This window comes from Puntigrus tetrazona, chromosome 9 (genome assembly GCF_018831695.1).
Source record: "Puntigrus tetrazona isolate hp1 chromosome 9, ASM1883169v1, whole genome shotgun sequence".
Classification (NCBI taxonomy): Eukaryota; Metazoa; Chordata; class Actinopteri; order Cypriniformes; family Cyprinidae; genus Puntigrus; species Puntigrus tetrazona.
The window spans coordinates 5,607,610-5,631,613 of NC_056707.1; the positions used below are offsets into that span (position 1 = coordinate 5,607,610).

The 24,004-nt window shown below is 36.7% G+C and overlaps 1 protein-coding gene across 1 annotated transcript in view; it reads left to right on the plus strand.

Annotated features, from left to right (window-relative positions):
* Positions 1-21,512: 21,512 nt before the first annotated feature.
* Positions 21,513-24,004, plus strand: part of LOC122351927 (ephrin type-A receptor 3-like) — a 102,949-nt gene continuing 100,457 nt past the window's right edge. Inside the window, 1 exon segment of the mRNA XM_043249347.1 lies at positions 21,513-21,692. Within this exon segment, the coding sequence (XP_043105282.1) occupies positions 21,608-21,692 (85 nt within the window). The 5' untranslated portion in view covers positions 21,513-21,607.

Below are 24,004 nucleotides of genomic sequence, written 5' to 3' on the forward strand. Positions count from 1 at the left end.
TTTAACTAACTAACATAATGAAATGCAATAAAAACATTTTTTTTTTCCATAGTACAAAACAGTTGCTGTTAAACAGTAACGCAACAATGACGTTAACGCTTTTTACGGCTATATAGCTTTATACGTTAGAATAGACTCTCCAAAAGCACTTGACTGTATTGTGAAGTGTTCACTGGTGCTGCGAATTAACTTACAGAGCTATACTTCAGCTCTTATTTTACCAGTACTTGCTGTGCCTGAATTATTCATTGGTCCCTCTTCGATATTCTGCTATATTCTAAGATGCAGTCGCCGTAATGTTGCACGCACTGTTGGTGTTTCTGCGAAGCCTAAAATAAAGGCTTTCCCCAACAAGAATATTTTTTTTGCTTTTTGGGGGGAAGCTGCGCTTTATTTTGTCACCTTTGGATATTTTCGCATTCGGGTTATTTTCAGCGGTGAAAGCATAGACGGTTTCGGTAGGGCAAACAGATGTACAAAGTGTCTGACAGGAAGTGTTTCCCTCCCCTCAGGACTTAATTAATAGAAAGTGTTGGTGCTGGTGAGGTGTTAGAGAGAAAGAGATAAACAGAGAAAAAGAGGGTGAGGTGAGGAGAGGCACGGCACTGACAGACAGAGAGTAAATTAGTAAGTAAAGCGAAAAATATGCAGAGCGACGGAGACGAAAGTGTGTGAATAAGAGGTGAGAGGACGACAGATGCAGGGAATGATGAGCTAGAAAAAGAAAGGAGGAGAAGATAAGACGTGGCGGCTGACACACATGATCCTATGTGTTCATTGGTGCAGAAGATATCCGTCGATAATGCAGAGCTAATTTAGGCGAATGACCATAAGATGTGTATCTCGCGGTCAGTGATCGATTGCAATAGCCTTTTTAATGCACGCTCAGTTATTGCAAGAAAAACGCTAAAAAAAGAATGTTATGTTCACAGTGTACATATGAAGTCAGTTTAATATTCTTTTGTTCACAACGAACGTGAACCGGGTTTGAAATTCGCGTTAAACTGAGAAGTAAATGACCGTACGATGGGAATCGTTCACACAGAAAAAAATCCCTGTCCAAGCATGCATGCTGTTCTCTTTTTTTTTCTGTAAAACAAATGGAAAATATGAAACTCAAGAACCGCTGTAACCAGATGATTGAGTTTAGTTCACCGACAGCGATCCTGCCACATCAGTTCCGGACTGCAGCGGTAAAACGGCCAAAAAAAGGTAGAAAAAAAAAATCCTAATGAAAATATTAAATTGATGAAACTATTAAACTGTTATTATAACTATTATAATTATTTTGATGCTTTTTTATCAAGAAAATTTGAAAATAAAACCATAACAATATAAAGAACAAATGTACGGAAACCTGTTTCCGCCACTGAACAAAAAATTATCTCACAATTCTGCCTTTTTTTCTCAGAATTGTGATATATGAACTCGCAATTGCAAGTCAGAATTGCGAGATATAAATTTGCAATTACTAGAAAAAAATTCATAATTACGATATCTCTGAATTTTGACTTTATGACTTCTTTTTTCAATATAAACTCATAGTTGCGAGTTACGAAGTCCCATTTCGAGTGGAAAAAAGACTGATGTGTTCTCAGAACTTTATATTTCACAATTCTGACTTTCAGTTAGTGGAAGCCATGTCTTTGAACAAAACAAATAATTGAAGACTGAACATACCAGCAAGTCCAGTCACTACAGATTCTGATTTGCTTAATATTCTGCTCCTGTATTAGAAATGTTACTATGAGGACAGAAGACAACCTCTACGATGTTTCTAGTTTACAAACGCAGATCGTCTTCATCGTGTCTTTCTTTTCTCTGTTCCCTTCTCTAAATCTAACGCATTTTAGCTTTAGCTTCACTATGAAGTTGTGATGCCGGTTTTCATTTGTGTTTCTCCTGCCAGTCATTAACAAATCACATCTATCAAGGTCACGAAAAGAGTTAAATAATCCTTGTGGAGTGTTGAACTCTGGCCCCTGAATTAAATGATCAGTTTTAAACTGGAATGAATATGACAGTAGGGTTAAACACAGGAGTGCTGGTAATGTTTTGTGACAAGTGCCTTGACCCCAGCTGACATATATTTAATGCTTGTCTCTTCTCATCCTCACTTATCAATTTCAACTCCTTTCTTTGTTTTTTAACGTTAAAATCCTAATGCCTCTTTATCAGTTTAATTTATATGACTACCTTCTTATATGTCCAACAATCTGTGATGATCCAAAATTAGCTATCAGGCTTTACATAAAAGCAAGCCAAGGACGTAAAGTCGTGATTTTATGAGAGATGCCAAAAAAAGTTCATTTTGCAATAATTTAATTTAATTAAAAAAACTAATTCTGTAGGAATAGCGAAACCCACATCTTTAATGACACATGGGAACAATAATAATTTGAAATAATTTAAATAAAGTTATTTTTAAAGCATACTTAAGAGTACAGTAATTAATATTTAAGTATTTTGAATATTGTTTAATTAACTGAAACACTTTAGAATAGGTCTCATATTTAATGCACATTAACTAACATTAACAATAAACAATATTATTATCAAAAATGATCATTGACTAATATGATTTTCACCATTACCTATTAACTAACTTTTGCTGTTTCTTAATAGTTAGTAAGCTCAAGCTTATATTTAAAAATACCTTCCAGTATAATTACATATGTAATTAATTGCTGTAGTTACTGCTATAATTACACCTAAACCATAACTAACTGTTAAACCTAACCATATAACATAGATGTTTTTCATCGTCCGTTAATGTTAGCAAATGGAGCCCATTGTAAAGTATTTTCGAAATCCTAAGTTATTGTAGATCGCATCATATACGATATTTGTCATTCGCTAATCTCATCAGCCTAAGCTCTAGCACCGTCTCCTCTAACAAGGATAAGTACAGAGAAAGCTGCAAATGACATAAAGAATGCTTTCAGACATGCCAGAATTTTCAGATGCATGCATAAGCCAATGCGAGTTCAGCAGGATAACCTTAAAGTCCTTACGGATTGCATTAAAGTTCACAAGACCATGTAGCACAAGTCACAGTCTCCATAAACAATAGCCGTGTCTGCTTGGAGCTATCATGCGGTTCCCTGCATTATGCGCGTCTGAACTTGATTCATTGAAATTGTATTGAAATGATGGCATGCTAGTTCTAAATGCACATTGCGACTCTAATGAGAAACAAATGTCCATTTGTTCCTATAGGGATAGAGCGAGCAAACACGGTTCCCCTGAGAGCAGGGTGAAGTTTCTGCAGTGTCAGGGGCAGTGTGTCCTTTGCCGAAACGCTGAAGTCAATTATCTTCAGTCAAGTTACATGAATAATGGATAATGAACCCAAAATAAGAAAACCTGGAACTGGTATGCCCCGGAATCATATGCACACATGGACATCTACATTGACCATTCAGAATATTAATTCTGTAAACATGTATGGATATGAAGGCATGCGAATTTAATCTGCATGCAGAGCCAGAATAACGTAACAGCCACCGATGCACTGAAGCTAGTTGCTTTTAGGCCATGTGTTTAGCGTGCTTTTGAGCTTATTAGCACAGAATGTATGTTGCGTGAACAACTTCAGCAACACGCTGCCAATGTTGATGGTGGCTTACTAAAAATCACCAGATGGTTTGTCTCTGGTTGCTAGCAGTCAAAATATATGAATTATGACTCAGAGTTGTTAGAATCCATGTTTCTTGTTTACAGCTGCAAGACGGCACCATGTAAAACATAAGAAATGACTCTTTTCCATAAAAACATGGAACAACTTTTATGTGACGTCTTTCAACTAGTTCTCCTCCCAAGGTGTTAAAAACTGAAACATGGTCAGGCTCCTTGAAAGTCACAGGAATGAAAAAAAGACTGTCAGGATTAACTAAAGACTATTTACTAAAGATATGAAAATGCATGAACGGTTAATTTTGTGGCTGATCTTATGCATTTGTAGGAGATTCCCTTTCAGGGACAAAACTTATACAAGGAGAGCATTTAAATAAATCATATATCTTTGCAGTGGTATGCCGTGGACCCATCAAAATAAAGTGTTGGAAGATATTAAGAGTCTACTAATAATCTAATGACTGCTAGTTGACATATAGTTGCAAAGTTACTTACTGTTAGTGTCTAGAGCAGGCTTAATAAATAAAGCATGAAGTGAAATAAAGTGTTACCGGTATTTGTTCCATATTTTAACACACAAATAAAGCACATCTTAACCCATTTTTTGCGCTCCCGGTGGATTGTGTTGGTCACTGATGATCTGGCTGTGTCTGTGTGCTTTAATTTGCACATCGTCAGTAGATCATCAGCAGAATTTTACATTCCCATCAGTGCATTTACTGCGTGAGATTATTAAATCTGGCTGTACATGTAGCCCTGCTGTTGCTATGTGGACAAACAAAGAACTTGCTTGTAACGAGAAACATTTAGAGCAATACAAATGAGTAGGAATTCATAAATTAATGTATTAAAATTTAACAAAGCATATATATCGATGTATGATTTCCAGTTATCCAACTCCTACCCTTAAACCTAACCATTTGTGACCCTGGATTTGAATAAATAGGATTTTAATTGGCGTATGTGTTGGCTGTCCAAAAAGTCCTTAGCATTGCATATTACTAATCAAAAATAAAGTTTTTAGATATTTATGGTAGGAAATTTATAAAATGTCTTCAAGGAACATCTGTACTTAATACCCTAATGATTTTTGGCCTAAATAAATCTACAATTTTGACCCTATAATGTATTTTTGGCTATTGCCACAAATATCCGTGCAACTTAAGGTTTTGTGGTCCGGGTCCAGGGACACAATAATTGATTCAAAAATTACAATTATTTGAATTTTCAGAGGTCAAAGACTGATTTGTGTGAGGAACAGATCCATAATTAATTTCTGCCTTCATTCACTGTAATGGCCAAATCTTACATGCATTAAAAATTGCCGCACGGAGAAGTGGCACGTCACTTATTATATGAAATGCTGTTAGCTCTTATGTGTTTTTTATGCATCGCTTAAGTTCAAATGAGACTGTGATTAATGGGACAGGGGCTTGAGATGAAATAAAAGAGAAGAAATGATTAAATAAAGTGTATTTTGGTTTTCTTTTTGTACGTTACGACTGAACCACTGATGTCGCGTGGACTATTTGAATGATGTCCTTACCCTTCTGGGTCTCGAATGTGTCGGTTGCATTGCTATCTATATAGGGTAAGAAAATGTTTGATTTCGTCATTACCTTAATGTTTGTTCTGAAAATGAATGAAGGCCTCACAGGTTTGGAACGGCGTGAGGGTGAGCATTTAATCACTTTTTTGGGTGAACTATCCCTTTAAGTTCAAGCCTTTCCGTCTGTTTAGACTCCCCCTAACTCTGTCCCTCCGTCCCCCCCGTTCACGCCATCTGAATTAACTTAAGAATATCCCATTTCTAACACCCGTTAAGTGAGCTTGACAGCAGATTTAATAGAGAAAGCTGTTTGTCTGCCTGGAGCCAATTGAGTGCACCGGTGTGGCCTAAGATTGCCTTAAAGACATCATCCATTCACTGCACACATTGGACTAATTGCAATATTGGTCGCCTAGTCATTTGCAAGTCTCTTCGACCACGGTTAATCGCATGGACTGAGAGACTGAACTAATTATCTGTTCAGTGTTTTCCCAACATTGGCGAGTAATTTGGCGGCAGTTGAACTCCTGCAGTTCACGGCCGAAGGAAAACATGTAGAGCGACACACTAACGACGGAGGCTAACGACTCTAACCCCCCCCCAATCCCCTGCTCTTACCTCTGCTGCAATTTACATTCTAACCCAGTTCAATATGACTGACACTTGGCTTGCGTGTTTTCGCTTGTTAAGGTATTAGGATGTCGATGGCTAATTGGAAAGTGGTTGCGGTTTCATACGTTGTACAAGATCGGTGATGATTCTTGTAATGATGCAATGCATTTTTCAAAAGGAATGAGGTGCAAGGTCACAGCATTTGGGCCGTATGATGTATTATTACATGCAGATATGTTCGGTATGGCGCTCAGTTAATTAACGCTGACATGTGCTAGCTATTATGTTGTTAGCAGGGTAGGAAACCAGATTTATCAGATGTAATCCGGGACTGTAATCAAACAAAATAGAGAGTTTTTTTTTTTTCCCCACTTACCCGGAAAATCTATTAAGACATACTTTGTTCTGTAGTGTCTATGAAATCTTGTTTCCATCAATGGATGAAAAAAAAAAGTTATGACTTTTTATTGATTAGTTTTGAAGTCAGAATTGCAAGATATAAACTATTATTGCTCATGCAGTTGCAATTCTGACTTTATTTTCTATCCGAAATTTGAGTTTACTTCCTCAACAGAATAAAAAATAAAAAAAGACAGCTGTGACTTTTTATCTCACAGTTATATAAGAGTGTATTTCTCGCTATTTTATTGTATGTCTCACAATTCAATTTTATTTTTTGCCTCTATTAAATAAAACTAAATGCTAAAAAACAAATCAGTCAATAATTGTAATAATAATAAAGGTAATTATTGTGAATTGTGAATTCTGACATTTTTATCACAATTGAAAGTTTATATCTTGCAATTCTTAAATTGTAACTTGGAAAATTTTAGATATTTTGTACCAAATTCCATCATATTTACCTTATAATATATGCCTGCAAGAGTTATTTTTCTTTTCTAAAACTAAAACCATAAAAAATGAAAGAATCCAATAATTGTATTCAATACTGTTTTTGTTAAAACAATATAAATGCTACCTGAAATAAAGTAATAAACAATAAGCTAGATGTCAAAGCAACATTTATCGTTTTCATTTAGCTCAACTTGATGTACTAAAATAACTGGAACTGAAAAAAAAAAGTATGCATATAAAATTAAAATAAAAAAAACAATTATTAAAAATAATTAAAATGCAAAAACGAAAAAAATGGTAGCTAATGATAAAAAAGGAATACAAAAACACAATAATAAAAAAAAACAACAATAGTGTCTCATTGATACTAAAATAATTCTGATGCCTGCTTCCTGCTACGAAATAAGTCTCTGCTACAAAAATTCATAGATCAACATGTTGTCACACAAAAGCCAACACTTACACAGCGAGAGACTTAATTTCCTGCGAGCCTTGTAATAAGTAAACAGCCGTGCTGCGGCGACTGGACTTTGGAGTGGCTAATAAGGCCACAGAGACGTGGTTAGAGCTGCAGGGTTTTGTGACAGTCACTCGAGGCCCTGTATGCATCTGTCACAGATGTCCGGAGCATGCTCACGCGCCTTTGCTTTGAGTTATGATGGAGATTTGCTCTGCGGGACGTCAAAGCCTTATAACGGGAGGCTTGTGATAAAATGCCCTTGGCACCTCCACTTGTTTCTTGACCGGGTACAGCCCGTTGAAAAAGAGGCTTTTCTCTGACCTCTCCGCGGTCACTCCTCCCCTGTGTAACCTTTAAGCTTAGAGTGCAATAAAAGGGTTATTACATGCTGAAACGAATAGGCGAGCCTTTCCTCTCCGTTCATGACAGAAGCGATGCAGCATAGCAGAGATCTGAAGAACCGCCCACTGTCTGAATGACCAATCACATGTGTGCTGTTTTGTGATGTGTTTATTCTATGCAGTTGAAACTGCAATAGTAGACCACCATGAAATTAACAGAAATTTGTGTGATAAGAATTCATGTCAATTACAAAGCCGTGCAACCCGTAGAAAGTACACTTTTTCCCTACATTTTTTTTCCCACTCATTTGCTGAATTCAGCATATAACATTTCTGTGACTGTAGGGAAGTGCCAAGCGATCTTCAAGTTTTGATTGGTTTATAATACTATTTAAGGGCTTTGAGTTTTTAATTTTTTTTATTTTTACTTCTTCCTTAATTTAAAAAGTTTTTAAATGCATTTTAATTACAATTATATTTTTAAATTCATTTTTTAGAAAAGTATCAAATACATAATATATTTGCATAAAAAATATGTTAAACATATTTCAGCAAAAAATATTTTTGTATGATTTGAAATTAAAAGTAAAGTAAATAAAGAATTTCTGTAAAATTCATAGTAAAAAAAAATGGCAGCTGTGGTTGCCGAATTTTTTTTACATAAAAAAAACCTTTTAGTTAGTTTTAACTTAAATTTACAGTTATATTCAATAATTTCATTAACTGATATAATGTTAATATAATTATTTTTTACCTTTGGGAAGCACTGATTGAAATTCATCACAAGCAGCTTTTAAATAATAGAAGGTGCACAGTGTCATTCACACAAACACTATTAAATTTAAAGTGAAATAAATATTGCTTTAACTTAGTACTTAGTAGTAATAATTGTAGTTACATAAAACAAAATGTACTTATCATGTAGCTAAGTTATGAAACTGTTTGTACTTACATAGATAACAGGCAGCTACTGGTGCACATATGTAACAGACTGAGTTACACGGCTACTTATGTAACCAAAACATTGTTAGATATGTGTTGCAGACTTCATACAACATAATTATAAATTCAAGTACGCAGATGTAAGCTGCTTAAAATAAAGTGTATCAAGTTAGTACTTAAGTGTAAGTAGCTCTGTTACAGACTCGGTCTGTTACTTACGTGTAACAGTAGCTTACCGTTACATCTACATAATTACAGTTATGATAAGTACATCAATAAGTACGTTTTATTTCATGCAAGCACAACGGCTAGTACCTAACTAGGTAATTACTCTGTATTATAACACCTTAAAATAAATGTCAATGTCATGGTTATTCACTATAAATAACACATTCTTTTAAAAAAACGGTGTACTACCGTAAAATGTTCAATACTTTGTTACTTTGTTAACTTCATGCCAGGTGCGTGCACGACCGATGAAACCGTCTATAGTATAAAAAATTACTGTTAACCATTTTCCAGCTTTTTACCGTAAAATTTTTATAGTCATTTTGTGCATAGTTAGCCATCTATGTAGGATCCATTGAACTCTATTGGTAAAACTTGCGACCGTAGTTGCTTTTGGGAAATGCACCACAGATTTCTAACTGCCAATATTCAGATTGGCACCGTATGCTTCAGACAGCCAGCGAATGGACTGCGAGCGGCCCAGGCTTGTGCTGTATGAACGAGACTACAGTGTTTCGAGCCAATGCACAACTATCATCACTGGTTTAAAGCAACAATTCATTACAGATGGAATGAAATATTATCCAGCTTGTTTTATCGCACAACGAGACGATAAAATAAACAATCGATCGTCACTGTCTCCAACTAAATGCAGCTTTGTATTCGTTCGTTCGGGTTTATGCGGCGCGTTTGGTTTACATTCATAACTGCACTCAGAACGAGCGGCACTACACACAACTAAACAAGCCTGAAATGTAAATACATGCGTTGTATTGTTTAACATGTTCCATCTGTATATGAGAAACACGTTATGCGGAGCTGCCAATTATGATTAATGCTAAAGGGCTGTGTTTGTTTTACTGTAAACTCAGACCGTACCTTTCTGAGGCTCTTTTCACGCGGCACGGAGTCTCACAGGCTCCAAACACACTGAAGTGATAATGATGAACTCTGACCTGCCGTTGTTCGGAGGAATCTGATTCCTGCTCATCTCCAGCAGCTGTGTGAGAGGTGTGTGGAGTGTGTGGCTCTGGCACAGGACCCGTGCGCTTCTCGTCGCTGTTGAGGAGCGGTGGATGAGTGCCATCGTAGACAGACGCTAATGGAAAGCCCCATGCGTGTGATCAGGCTTAGCAATATTCTCTGGGCAGCATGTATAAATAAAAACGGCCAAATATGATTTGTTTACTTTGTACTACATTTATGTGTGTGTGTTTTGTTTTTTCTTTGGATATATTAAACATTGCTGTGCAGCTATGCTACACATTTGAGAATATTATCAAATATTAATAATCATATTAAAGCGTTTTTTAAATTGTAATCATATTTCAGTATTTCCAAAGTATGTTTTAATAAAACATAAAAAAAACGGGTAATAAATTTAATATAATGTAAAACAATTAATAAATTAGTTAGTAATACTATTTTTATATTAATTAAAAAATTTATTAAATATTGCTATTAAACTGTTTTTTAGCTATAAGAAATAAGTAAAACTGAATATGATATATATATATATATATATATATATATATATATAAATAAAATGTAATAATTGAATATATATAGCATTAAAAATGCATGTAAAAATTAAAAATTACAAAAAATTAGCAAATCATAAAACGACTAAAACTTTAACTAAAAATAAGCGTAACAAAAAGTTGGTTTAAAATATTAATAACAACTATAAAAGTATATCAAAGATACTACAATAAAACACTGCTATGAAAGTACTATTAGCCTGAAATTTATTATATTATATTATATTATATTATAAAAACTAAAGTATCTCAACGATACTAAAGTAACACTGCTGTGAAAGGCCAAAATGTTTTTAATGTTCTAATAACTTCACTATCAAGGAAATAACTCCTGTTTTAGCCTTTCTTCAGTCTGAGTTCACCATAGAGCGACGTGCATGATTTTAGCTGTAATTTAATTTCCAAACTCTCTTGGCGACTGCTGCCGCCAGACTTGTCACTGGCATCTGAGGTGTCCTGAAATAGACGAAGGGAAAACTGTGTGAGAGCTGAAACGGGACATGACGGCTGCAGACGCTTTGAACTTCCCGAGGTATACGCTCTAATATACGCTGGACTCTCGCGTGAGCTGCCGCGGCAGATTCTGGGCAAAGCGGTTTGGCAGGAAGAGGTGGTCTGCCACTGGCGGCACACCCAGGTTCTCACTTCATCCATTCTGACTAGCCAGCTAGCATTACGCACGCATCATTTGCCCCCTGCACATCCCGTACGTCCTCGGGACAAGAGAGTGGAAATCATACAACAGATCCTGCGTCGCGGCCACTTTTAATTATGTGTCGTTGGCAAGCGCTGCATTTTGCGCCGTGAGATGTCTTTAGCGTGAGGAGGATAGTGCTAGAGGCTAACAGGGCATGAGGGGCGTGCTTCAGAGCTCGCGTGCAATCGCTCCAGACTCCTCTGAATAAAAGAACCGAGATGGATCATTAAACCGTCCCATCCCAGACTGTTCTATTTAATACTGTAAGCCAGGATAAGACTCCAAGCTTGATCAGACACACCTTAAAATAACGCACCCTCATTCAGGCTGCCACCCTAAGGCTAGAGAAAACGGGAACTTGGAAGCTGGAGATTTTATTTGTGTTGGTCTCTCTATACATTCATAAATCATTATCTAAATAGAAAAGGTGTCAGCAGCACTCTGCTGAGGTTCGATGGTCCTGGGGCCAGTTAAACTTGGCCTGGGTGTTAAGACTATATCCAAAAAAGTAGTCTGGCCAGCTAGTAGTTATCCAAGGGGTATTTTTTGGAATATAGACATATCTATGTTTTTATGTAACTGTATTACAAAATTTATAACCATAAAGAAAACAAAAAAAGACTGACTAACTTGTAAGGCTAGTCTAAATCTTTTACGCAACTTGCCCATGATGATAGATGCTGTAACTGCTTCAACTTACATTCTACAGCAACTACATTCAAAATTATATTATATTATATTGTATTATAACAGAAATATTTGGATCTTCGTTGTCAGTCATTCAATATTCTATTGTATTCTATTCTGATTTGTTCAGATGGTAGCTGCTGTAACTACACAGTTTAATTCCAGCTAATGGCTGACAGCCATTCAAAGTTCATATGCATTATAATGTAATATTATTTTTCCATTTACAGCCTATTTAAAATTATATTATTTTATATCAGAATCAATTGAATGAATCAGTTTGTCGCCCAAATTAGGCACAAACGCGATCAGCCACCGTGGAGCTGCCATTTATGCACTGCTTCTTTAAATGCGTACGTTCAAGTTCTCACGAACATTAAACATTTCAATGAAATAACAAGTCTCAGCTCTTGACTCTCAAATGTAATCATAACCACGATTGGTGGTTCACAGCTGTGAAACTAATTAATTCTAGGTCTCGCAGCTGGCCTTTAGTCATGTCAGTACTTCACCTCTGCAAGAGAAGAAATGTCAAGGTGAAGCCCTGGGACTCCAGAACTTGCTGGATCTTTGTTGTGTTGTTTGTGCAGGTCATCCGGGCGATTACTTCAGCCTCCCACGAGCAGAGGCGAGGGCCAGTATTCTAATGTGCTAGTGAAGATAAATACTAGTAATCTCCTCCCTGTCGAAATGCATTGCTGTTGACTGGCCAGGGTGCTCTAATGTTTGCTCAACGGCCTTCTGCAGGGAAGCAAATCCACAACGCCTGGAGACCCTGATTTAGCACACAATCACGTCTGCTTATTAGCAGCTGCGCTTCTCCACAGTCTCCAAAACTCATGAAGATGTAGAAACTTGGACACGCAATATGATATTATTTGGTTTGTTTGTTCGATATAATGATATGCGACCTCTTTAATGCTAACATTATTAACAAAAATCGTACACGTTAATAGTGCTGGATGATTATTCGCATTCCAAAATAAAAGTTTTTGTTTACGTAATATATGTGTGTGTGCAATGCATATTTATTATGTGTATATATAAAGACACACACACACACACATACAGAATACATTTAGAAAATATTAGAATTGTTAGAATTAGAAATAGTAGAATATTATTATATTATATTATATGCAAATATATTTAACATATAAACATGACGTTTTTCTTAAATTTATACATGCATATGTGTGTATTTATATATACTTAATAACTATACATGACACACATAAAAAACTATTTTGGATGCAGTTAGTCATGCTTAATTAACAATTTTAACTACATTTTAATTTAATTTTTAACAAATTAAAAAAATATATATATTCTTTTGAGGTTCAGTGAATATTGAATTTATTCGTAAATTTTATTGTATTTATAAAAAATGAGATTAACATCATCAACGAAATGCTCCCAGCGCTGAAATATAACATCATTTCACACTTCGTCATTTTCATTTTCATTTTATTTACATTTTCTGCCTTACTTGAAAATTAAGAATCTTATGTGCATACAGTTAATTATTTATCATAATCTATTATAATTAAGGCAAATAGGAAACAAGGCAAATTAAGTTAAATGAACATTTTCTTTGGTATTGAAAACTGAAAAAAAAATTAGGTTTACCTTACTTTTATGAAGATATTCAAACAAAAGTCAAAGTTCAAAGAACTTTAAATAAACGGCAGGGTCAATAACACTTCAAACACTTTTTAAAATATTTTTTATTTACTTACCACCTGCCGTTTGAGTTCAGTGCAGCATCTATAAAGTACAATTATACATACTATACGTGATAAATGTATCTTTTCGATGCCGTCGATTTTCCTGTCTGTCCATAAATTAGGTCACCCTGGATATTACAGCTAAAGATCCTTGTGGCCTGTTACATGCCTCTTTCATAGGCATCAGTGCTCAAATATATATATATATATATATATATATATATATATATATATATATATATATATATATATATATACACGACCGGTTTGCTTCAGCCCGCTTATTTCCCATCAGAGGAGCCTTGAAGAGCCCTGGAGGAATGCTGGGGTCTCCAGGACGTCTCTTCTGCTAACTGGTGATGTCTTTAGTGGCTTTCTCAGACTGGGGCAGCCCCATAGTTGGCATAGTTGGCCTCATTAAAGTGCCCTGTCACTGGCGTTGGGGTCTGGAGAACGGCCTGCCACTGTAAGACGCCCCCCGTGCAGTCAAGCCCAGCCAAAAGAGCAGAGCAAGACAGCTGTAATTATGCTGTATTCAGTTAATTACCCCCCGAAACCCACATCTTTAGCAGAGGTCTCCTTGAATATGCAGATGCCGTTCTGTTGTAATTAACTCTGCTTTGTAGGTTTTCAAGGGCTCCTCTTTCCTCGGCCTTTGATCGAGCGGAGCATATTCTGCTATATTTAGAGAGAACGCGAATGTTTCTTTCTCTCTTTCTCTCTCTCTCTCTCTCAGTTTTGCTGTCATCAGCGTAAGTTTAAGGTGTCTAGTGAATGTGTGTTGTGCTGCTCTCACCCACACGTCTAGCTTGATAAATGCAAATGGCTTCAGTTTGGCAACCTATAATCATACACCTGACAGCCACTCATTATTGGTTGATACGATTACTTTCAATTCAGCTCAAATTATCGCTTGCTTGGAAAATCATTTTGGCGTAAGTGGGAGAAAAAAAAGCATTTAAAAAAAAAAAAAATTAAATGCAGGTATATTTAGTTCGGTGTTTTGATAATACTGTACTATATTTATAAGGAGAGAGATTCAGTTAAGTTATTCGTGTGTATTGTCATCCTAAAGGTATTTAGACACTGGTACCTCTGATATGAATGAATGACAAAGTAAATAAAAAATAAAAAAAAGGCTGTGTGTGTGTTTAATTCATGCACTTGTAAGCATCTTTGGAACACTTAGTGTGAATCCAATTAATTAAAAAAAGATTATTGCCTTTAATTTAGTATTTAGGGTGACATAAATTCTTTATTTGTAAAATCTGGTTGTGCAATTTTTGTAAATGAATGAATGAACAAACAAACGAAAGAATAAATTAATTAATGGATGAATAAAACAATAAAATCAAACAATAAATCAATTTGAAAAAAAAAAAAAAATATATATATATATATATATATATATATATATATATATATATATATATATATATAGATAGATAGATAGATAGATAATTTTATTTTTGCACTATATTATATATAGACATATTTTGCATTATAATAATTTGTATTAATTAATTGTATTATATTTCTGTTATTATGCTATATTTATTTCATTAATATATATATGTGTGTGTGTGTGTGTGTGTGTGTGTGTGTGTGTGTGTGTGCATGCTTAATTAATTTGTTAATTTGTATATATATGTAAACTGCATTTGTAATGATTCAGATACATTATATTTTATATATTTGTAATCATTTATAATTTAATTATATAACTGTTATTTTATATATATATAGCATTTAGCATTTTAGTATTTTTTATATATAAAGTAAGTCTTTTTAAGTAAATGAATGTGTAAATAAATAATTTAAGGGCTGTTAAATATTTTTTTTTTGTAAAGTTAGTCTTTTATATATATATATATATATATATATATATATATATATATATATATATATATATATATATATATATATATATATATATGTGTGTGTGTGTGTGTGTGTGTGTGTGTGTGTGTGTGTGGTTTAACTTTTGGTTTCCATTAGTGTGCTTGTGTAAAGCAGTCTATGTTACTGTGCTCTCAGTAACGTGATGTAATGAGACCGTGCACGCATGCCTGCATTTGTTTGCGTGCGCCCTTTCTTTCCAGCTTTAAGAGCAGATCCCCGCCATTTGGGTTGAGAAAGCCTTGTAACCTCCAGTCAGAATCCTGCCAGATTAGACTCCGTGCCGGGGCCGTAAGCCTAATTAAGGGAGCCATTACACTTAGCTCTAAATGAAGTAGACACAACTAATTGCTTCCGAGAGGTCTCTGTTTTCCTAATAATGTCCTTCCAAAGTGGTCCGGCGTTAGCCTATTTTATTTCCAATGAAAATACATATTACGGCGTCAATGAGTACTGACTTTTCCTTGCGAATTGGCCCACGCGCAAAATTTGCTCGTCGGCCCCCACGGGTTTGGATTGTAGCTAATAAACGCAATTGTCAGAAGAGTAATCACGGTAACGCTGTAGAGTATAGCTGAAGCCTGTCGCCTGCGAAGACTGGCTTCTATCGCTTTTTCCCATCTCTTTTTTTATTCCGTTGCAGCTGCGTGGCCGCGATTCGTTCTGCCGCAATTAAAGGCCGTGATTAATGAACTCGCGAGGGCCAGTTCTCTGACTTTGAGCAGAGGCAGATCGTGTGGGTGGCTTGTCTCCGTCCACTACGGTAACACCAGGTCTGCGGTAGAGCCCCCCGCTACACAGTCTAGACGACACGAATGTGCTCGCCGAACAGAGCCCTAATAAGCCCGAGACCAATAACGTGCTATTAGACAAAGTGCTCGTACACATCGTTTGCACACATGAGGCCTGCGCTATATCACATACCCCGCTGTGATTAATCTGCAGTGGGTTTTATTTTTGGCCATTTTTCAAACACAATACAGCATTATGATTCCCGGTGTCGTGCTTGCATTAGGCCCCGATGGGTAATTTGTCAGCGGATTTCCTGAGACGTATGACGTGAAAATATCCATGCTTTTAAAAAACATTATTGTTGGTCAGTTACTGGAGATGAATATATACTTTTTTCCCCCTGCGCTGGGCAACGGAAGCCAGCGGTCGCCAAAACTTTGGTTCCCAGTATTTGCCAAAATAACTTGTTTCACAGAAGAAAGTCATAGAGGTTTAGACTGACATGAGTAAATGAGTAAATGATGATAAAACATTCATTTTTGGTATAAAATGTGAAGTAAAAGATCATTTACAGCACAGCAAGATGCCTCAGGTGAATAAGGTACAGATACCATCATACTTATTAAGCTGCTTGATTGCATTAAGAATTGCAAACTTTTTATTAAAATGTTGTTTACATATGCAAATTAATTAAAGGAATTAATTAAATATGCACTCTCTTTTTTGCATTTTGTTGACGGTCAGTTTTTACAATAAATCAGTCAAATTATTCCCAACAAATCGAATTAAATTCTGCCTTAAATTAACCTAATTAAGTATTTTCAGAATATAGATTAAAAAGCTAAAGAATATAGTGTAAAGAAAAATGTAGGTGGTTTTGGAGATGTGGCTCAGTATTAAATTAAATTAAATTAAATTAAATTAAATTAAATTAAATTAAATGGCCTTTATTGTAAATAAAATCTCCAGATGCAAATGGTTGAGTCCGGTTAACACTTTAATTACATTTTTATTACACATTACATGTACTTTTGTACTATTATAATAATAAGAAATTACGTGTAATTACATGCAAGCAACCCTAAGCCAAAACCTAACCCTAGCTATACAGTAAGTACATGTAGTTTTGCAATTTAATATTACTCCATACTTAAATGTATTATTTAAGCACAGATTTGGAGAAATGTAGCATTACATCATCAGTAGATCCTCTGCGGTGAATGGGTGCCGTCAGAAGAGTCCAAACAGCTGATGAAACAGAACAGTAATCCACAACTAACGCACACCGCTTATGAAGTGAAAAGATGTGTGTTTGTAAGAAACCAATCAAATTATTTTACATTGAAGAAACAAACTTACTTACATCTTTGATGGCCTGAGGTTTCCCATTGAACCACTTGTATATTTTGATAACAGCGTCCGCTAAATGATCAAATGTAAATGTTCGCTACTCCTTAAAAAGCATACTTTAGATGTTATATTTCCACTTGCCTGAAACAACACGTTATAAAAAGCCAAAATCGACCAGTGCGTAAAAAAACGACGTTTTTTCCTTTTAGCGCCGTGCCTTCAACTCAAGTGTCCTCTTGTGAAGCTGAAGAAGCTGCACGTTTCATAAGTGATGACCCATTTCACGTGTACTTTTTGAACTATTTGTGCACTCATCTGAAGCGATGCAATGACCCAAATCCCTGCAGTTCAATGTTGATGAATAATGTGTACTCAGCTATTTGCAGGCTGCGACTTGCCAATAGTATTTGTGGAAAGAATGCTAAACAAAGCGTTACTACTCCGGCTATCATATCGCATGAATAATAAATCAATTTCAGCACGAACGGTACAGATATTCCTCGTTCCTCGCGCCGCCATAAACGCATATGCAGGTACCATATATTAGGCACGCGTTTGCATTTTAGATTCATTATCCTGCTCATTAAATGCAGCGGTGTAAGTATGCGGCACAGATGATTCATGATCTGCAAACTGACCAAATAATAGGGAAACTCATCCTCTGTGAAATGAGAGATAGGTGTGGCCTGAGGGAAAATCTACAGCCGACCAATTGCAAAGCAACTGTTATGTTGGCTGACGAGACAGAGGTGCCATTCCAAACTCTGATTGGCATGATCCAGGAGCAGATGGTGGAGGGACGGCATCCAAAGCTGGCACCCAGAACACAGCGTGGCTCTTCGACAAAAAACAGCAAAGTCCGTTAAAGTGTAAGACAAAAGAAAGGCTTCACGGAAAACTCCACAACGCTGAGACACACCGGGCTGCTTTATTGTGTATAAAATATATTAGATTGCCTCAAATGTGAACTATGCATCGGATTGGTTTCTTCTAAAAAAAAAGTAAAAATATGCATAGTGTTATAATGCTATGCTAAAACTACACTGTATAAAAAATAAATAAAATATATTCTGTAGTTTTTACAAAAATAATTTGGCAGCTGTGGTTGCCAAACGAAAATTATTACAAAATTATTTTTTATTAATTTCGTACAAAAAAAAACCAGTAAACACGTATGTATTTCGTTTTTACAGTATAAAACTGTAAAAAAAAAAATTTGAATATAAGCCTAAGAATAAATGCATAAGAATAAATCTGTTTTGTACCTTTAACGTACTGAAGACCGCCATAATTATGCAGCTGGTAAAAGAGAAAGTCACGTGAAGAATCGAAGCCCATCACGAGAAGCTTCACCACAAGCCAAATGTACATAGCCTTTGATAAAAAACTACATATCAAAAAATGTCATAACTTAAAAAATACTTTCAAATATGGAGTGCCATGCAGGGAATTCTGGTAATATAAGTTTACAGTTTTTGACTTTTCTATTTACTTCTAAAAACGATACAATTAACTGTAAAGCATTTTACTGTAAAGTTACTTGAAATGTCTGATTACCGTTTTTCAGTTTTAATGGGAGCTGACTGTTCTCGTAGTGCTTTTACATTATTTTACAGTTAAAATAACACTTATTTTTTACAACGTAACGCAGAGCGAAAACCCTTAAGATAGCACGCAGAAAGAAAAGAACATCTTAAGCACACAAAATGATATAAGTGGACTTGAAACGATTAATTGCCGCTTTGAACGATCACGTACTTGTGGCCTCTCTAATTGCGATTAGAAATGCGATTTATTGTTCAGTCCTAAATGAACCCAGTAACGCTGAATTAACTGCTTGTTTTGACAGCCTATTTGTACGAGTTAATTTGTTTGAAAAAAGTAGAGGGAACATCATCGTGTGAAGCGGTCGTCGGTTTTCCTGTTTGAGTTCTTCTGGCTGTGCTGATATCAGCGTTTAACTTTCACACACTATAATAAGGGCCACACATGGCCTCAGACGAGACCTCAATGCTTCTGGGAAACAAACCAAATGTTGTTTCCCTGTTTTTTTTTAATTGCTACTTCGGCTGATTTGTCTCTTTGTTTTGCGTTTCTTCACTAAATCACTCTCCGGACATGTTTACGCGTTAAACGCACTGGGATCCGCTTCGGGATCGGGACGCTTTTGGAGCAGGAACGGGATTGAACTCGCCGGATGATTCGGCTGCGGAGACGGGTCCCTTTAGGCTCCCCGAGCTTTAACTCGGGTTTGATGTCGAGTTCGAGCAGAAAACGACTTTAAATCGCGGGGGTTTTAATCCTGGCAAGTCATTTGACAAAGCTTCTAGGGAAAAGCACTGAGTGAAATGATCGAACGCAGACCAACAGCAAAATGAAAAGTGTATCCTCGACAGACGGGATACTGCTATTAAACACGATGGCGTGTATTCGTATTTTGCGGGGACATATATATTTATTTCAACATCTGCTTTCTCTGTTTTCGCAAAAAGTGGAGAATGTGTTAGAAAAGAAAGTATTTAAGTCGCACTGGAACTTTAAATCAATACTCAGACTTGATAGCGGCGTCAGAGAGTTGTCCAAAAAAGATTCAAAAAGCGCGGCTGAGGCCTATAGCGTAAAAAGGTTTACATAAACCTGACAGCTTATATCATATCCAGTGTGGAAAGGAGACTAGTGGGGGGGGGAATAATCAAATAAACGTTTACAAAAGGAGAGAGCTGTTCCTGTAATATTCCGTCTTCTAATCTGATCCTTTTAAAGTATTAAATTGCTCTGAAAAATAAATGTAATAAATACATTTTTCACCACAAGTAAGAGCAGACAGGGATTACATATTCCGTGGGTGTTTCAGATGGGGGAAAAAAAAACATTTAATATAAATGTAGGCTTGTAAAAAAAAAAAACGTTCGGCATTGATCGTGATGTTAAAGCCAGTTTTGGACTTTGAGGCTCATCGTGTCTGCTTCGTATAACAAATTTTGCTAAGAGGCACCAATGCTTCCGTGTCTAATATTTATATCTCATAATGCGCAATGGCATACGAGGAGTTTTGTTTTATTTATTTATTTTTTCTTCGTAAAAAGCTGACTTTGTAAAAAGGACTAGCACCTATAGAGCTGTTCTGATTTGTATAATAATTTATTTTAGCTTTTTTTATGAAAATAAACACGCTTTCTTCGCTATTTAATTGTTACTATTAACTACTTAAAGTTTGCTTAAACTTATTGTTAAGTAATAATAATAATAATACAATTTTTATTACGTGTATTGACCTATAATGTTAAGAAACATATTGCAACGGTTATAGCCCCCTTTTACAGGTTCGATAAATGACAAGTCCCTCTAATCCGCTTCATTCATCTCCTGCGAGTGTTTTTATCGAAGCTTAAGTGATGTTTACTTCCTTTCTGAGTGTCTCTTGAAAGTGGTTCCAGTCGGTTTCTGAGCGCTGTGGATCAGCCCCTGCAGGCCGGCTCTCCACCCAGCAGCTGCTTGCACAGCTTTCAAAGGCCTAATGTGACAGAGAGCAGCCTACGGACGGAGAAATGAGTGCCGTCCATGTCTGAGAGCTACGACGCTGCAGTTTTAACAGTTAAATTACTAAGCATAGGAATCCAGTGAACGTTGGCGATATTTCATATACATAATTATTATGAAATGTGATAAATGCTTTCATCGTTGTGGCATAAAAACATCCAACTATATATATATATATATATATATATATATATATATATATATATATATATATATATATATATATAATTTTGACTAACAGACTGCATTTTTATATATTAGTGTGCATTTTGTTTTTGTTGGCAGTTAGCGTATTAATAATACTATATTGGTATTATTTAGTTCGGTGTAAGTGTAACCATACCGTTAACTGGCCCAAACTAAACCATGTGTTTATTCTTCCAGCTGTAGCTCATGCGGTCCTGATGTGACGAATGTGTAGAGCTTAACACTGTTTTTTAGGCAAGGAAAGCGCATAAATCTCGCCGTGTGACACGCAGTAACCGGGATTTGACGAGCCGCCTCTCGTGTGTTTTTGTCTTCCCTTCAGTTTCCGAGAGATGACACGACCTCCGTTGAACCTGCCGGTCTAATAAACGGCGCTGTCTGGTGTGTAGGACCCAGCGAAAAAGGGAAGCTCCCGGTGAGAACTGAGACTGAGGAGAGAGAGAGAGAGAGAGAGAGAGAGAGAGAGACTCCTCCTCGTCTCCGGTGTCAAACTTGACATCAGCCTCTGAGCCGAGAATGGTAACTTGTGTCGGAACAGAAGCCCTCACATGAGTGGCATGCTTCATGGAGTTATGCGCATTGCTTTGCCCCCTCAACTGCTATCATGGATTGCAAAACCTTAATACTTTTCCTTTTCCTCTTCGCGTTCATTTCCAGCGCAGAATTCGTTATCCATCCGTCCAACGAAGGTAAGGTAACGTCTGGAGCGCGAGACACATTGCGCCTCATCTCAGCTTCCACCGTTAGCGCGTGACAGACCCTGTCTTCACCATACCGCCGGCTCGGACCGGACGGGCTTTTTTATTTATTTATAAAAAAATTGATTACCCTGCTCGGCTTTGACAGGGGCAATGGCATCGAGGTGAACGGTTACCTGCGGAGCCGCGGAGAGTTCGGTGGCGCCGGCTGAACGCTCGCTCGCTCGTTCACTTTATGTCAGAGCCGCCGCTCCGAAACGAACCGAATCAATAACCTCGCGGTTCCGCGCGAGACGCATCGAATTGCTCTGCGCGAGGAATAAACGGAAAGGTGCCGCTGCGGATTCAACTTTTGGCGCTGTTTATTATTGTTTGTCACGTCTGCTCGAGCTGCGCGATAAAAGCGCGTTTCGAAGGGATCGATCGGACGGGAAAGCGCCGACGCGCAGCCGCCGAGCGCCGAACCCGCTCCGAAAATCAGCCGGGCATGCCGCATGCTCGCAGAATGGGCTGTATATGCCGAGGCTTTTTGTGCGTTTGTGCGTTTTTAATTAAGAAAGCTGTTGAATTACTTCGTGGTTATCTTGTGTGGAGTCTAACATGCGCTGCAAGTTTGGGTGCCGAGTTTATTCAGTTGCACTGCGCTTTTGTTGCAATGCGTGAAAAGCTTATTGGATAAACTTTCCTTCAGATATTTACCTGCAATCTGGTGTCAAACAGGCCAACCGTCATTCTTCTTATTTATTAGCCATTTTTATGTATTTATTTATTTTAACTTAAAAAGCTGATAACTTATATTAAACACACAACACACACACACACACACACACACACACACACACACACACACACACACACAGAAGTGTTTGTTTCACTGCTAATAAGCTGCTTACAGCTGCTTTCGATTTTATGTACGTTTCCCAAATATATTAAGTTATTAGAGCCTACTGATGCCGAAGTTTTTACAGTTATCTCAATGGTCTAGTGCTAATTGCACGCTTAGTTATTAAATGAAATACACATGCACTTATTATTTTAATTTCCAATCACGTACGGGCTGCTCAAACTGTACAAGGCCTACAAACCGATGGCATTTCTAATAAAGTGATCTTCAAATCAATCTTATCAACCTTAGCAAGCCAGCAAAGTTAGGTACGGATGCGCTTTATATATTTACATACATTTTTTTTAACAAAACGGTTATTATTTCTAGGACACTGTTCGCGTTTTGACTTCTAAACGTCCTTCGTGAAGCACTTAAAAAGCGGCGGGGTCGAGATGAACGCGTAGGCCTGAATAAGCGTGCGCTTTATTTATTTTTATATTTGATCATATATGCGCGTTCACTCCGTTTTTCATATTCATATTATGAGCACCCCTGTTTTGTTCACATTGATCAGCATCCGTTCAGAGCTAGAAAGTGTTTTTCTACAGTCGCTTGGGAAGACTTTTTCTCCGGCTTCATCCCTTGAAGTTTCTGGCAATATTGATATATATATATATATATATATATATATATATATATATATATATATATATATATATATATATATATATATAGCATTTCCAAAACTTCAAGCGCTGTATTTGACCCGATTAGAGAAAAAAAAAGAGAAAGATAGCCTGCATTCGTTAATATCACTCGGCCTGCTATTTATTATGCAGCGATAAATATATATTCACGTTTGGTGAATTTATGTTGGAAATGAAGTTTGCTATTATTGGGTAGATATTTTAGTTTCGAAGTGTGTATCTTTTTTTTGAAAGGTATGCCGTCGACACAAAGGTGGGCGATGTTTCTGATGTTTCCCGATGCTCAGAGCGGCTTTTCTTCCTGACTGTGATTTATGGGCCGTGAATCACCTTTTTTTTGCTGAAAAAGTCTGTAACGGGACGTGTTTCTCGCCAGAGAGTGTCAGTATAGAGCCGCGGCTATTGATCTCATTCGGAGCGAAGCTTGGAGTCTCCTAATCAGCTCGGCCGTGCTGGGTATGATATCCCGACTTGAGCTGAATGAATAAAAACGCGCAGGTTCGCTCTTTTGTGAGCTGGTATCGGACGAGCTCTGGAGGACCGCGCGGAGACCTCGCGAGACCCGCGCCCTGCCTCGTTTGGATCATGATTTGATTAAAAAGCAGTAGTTCGTGTTCGTATTAACCCAGTTTTATTAACGCGTGTACACAACGAGCGTTAATTCTGATTTTTTTGCGACTGAAAAGTTGCATATCGATGCGAAGCGTCCGCTTTTCAGGCAATAAACTCAAGTGACATTTGAAGCGTATTCAACTTTATTTTTATATTTA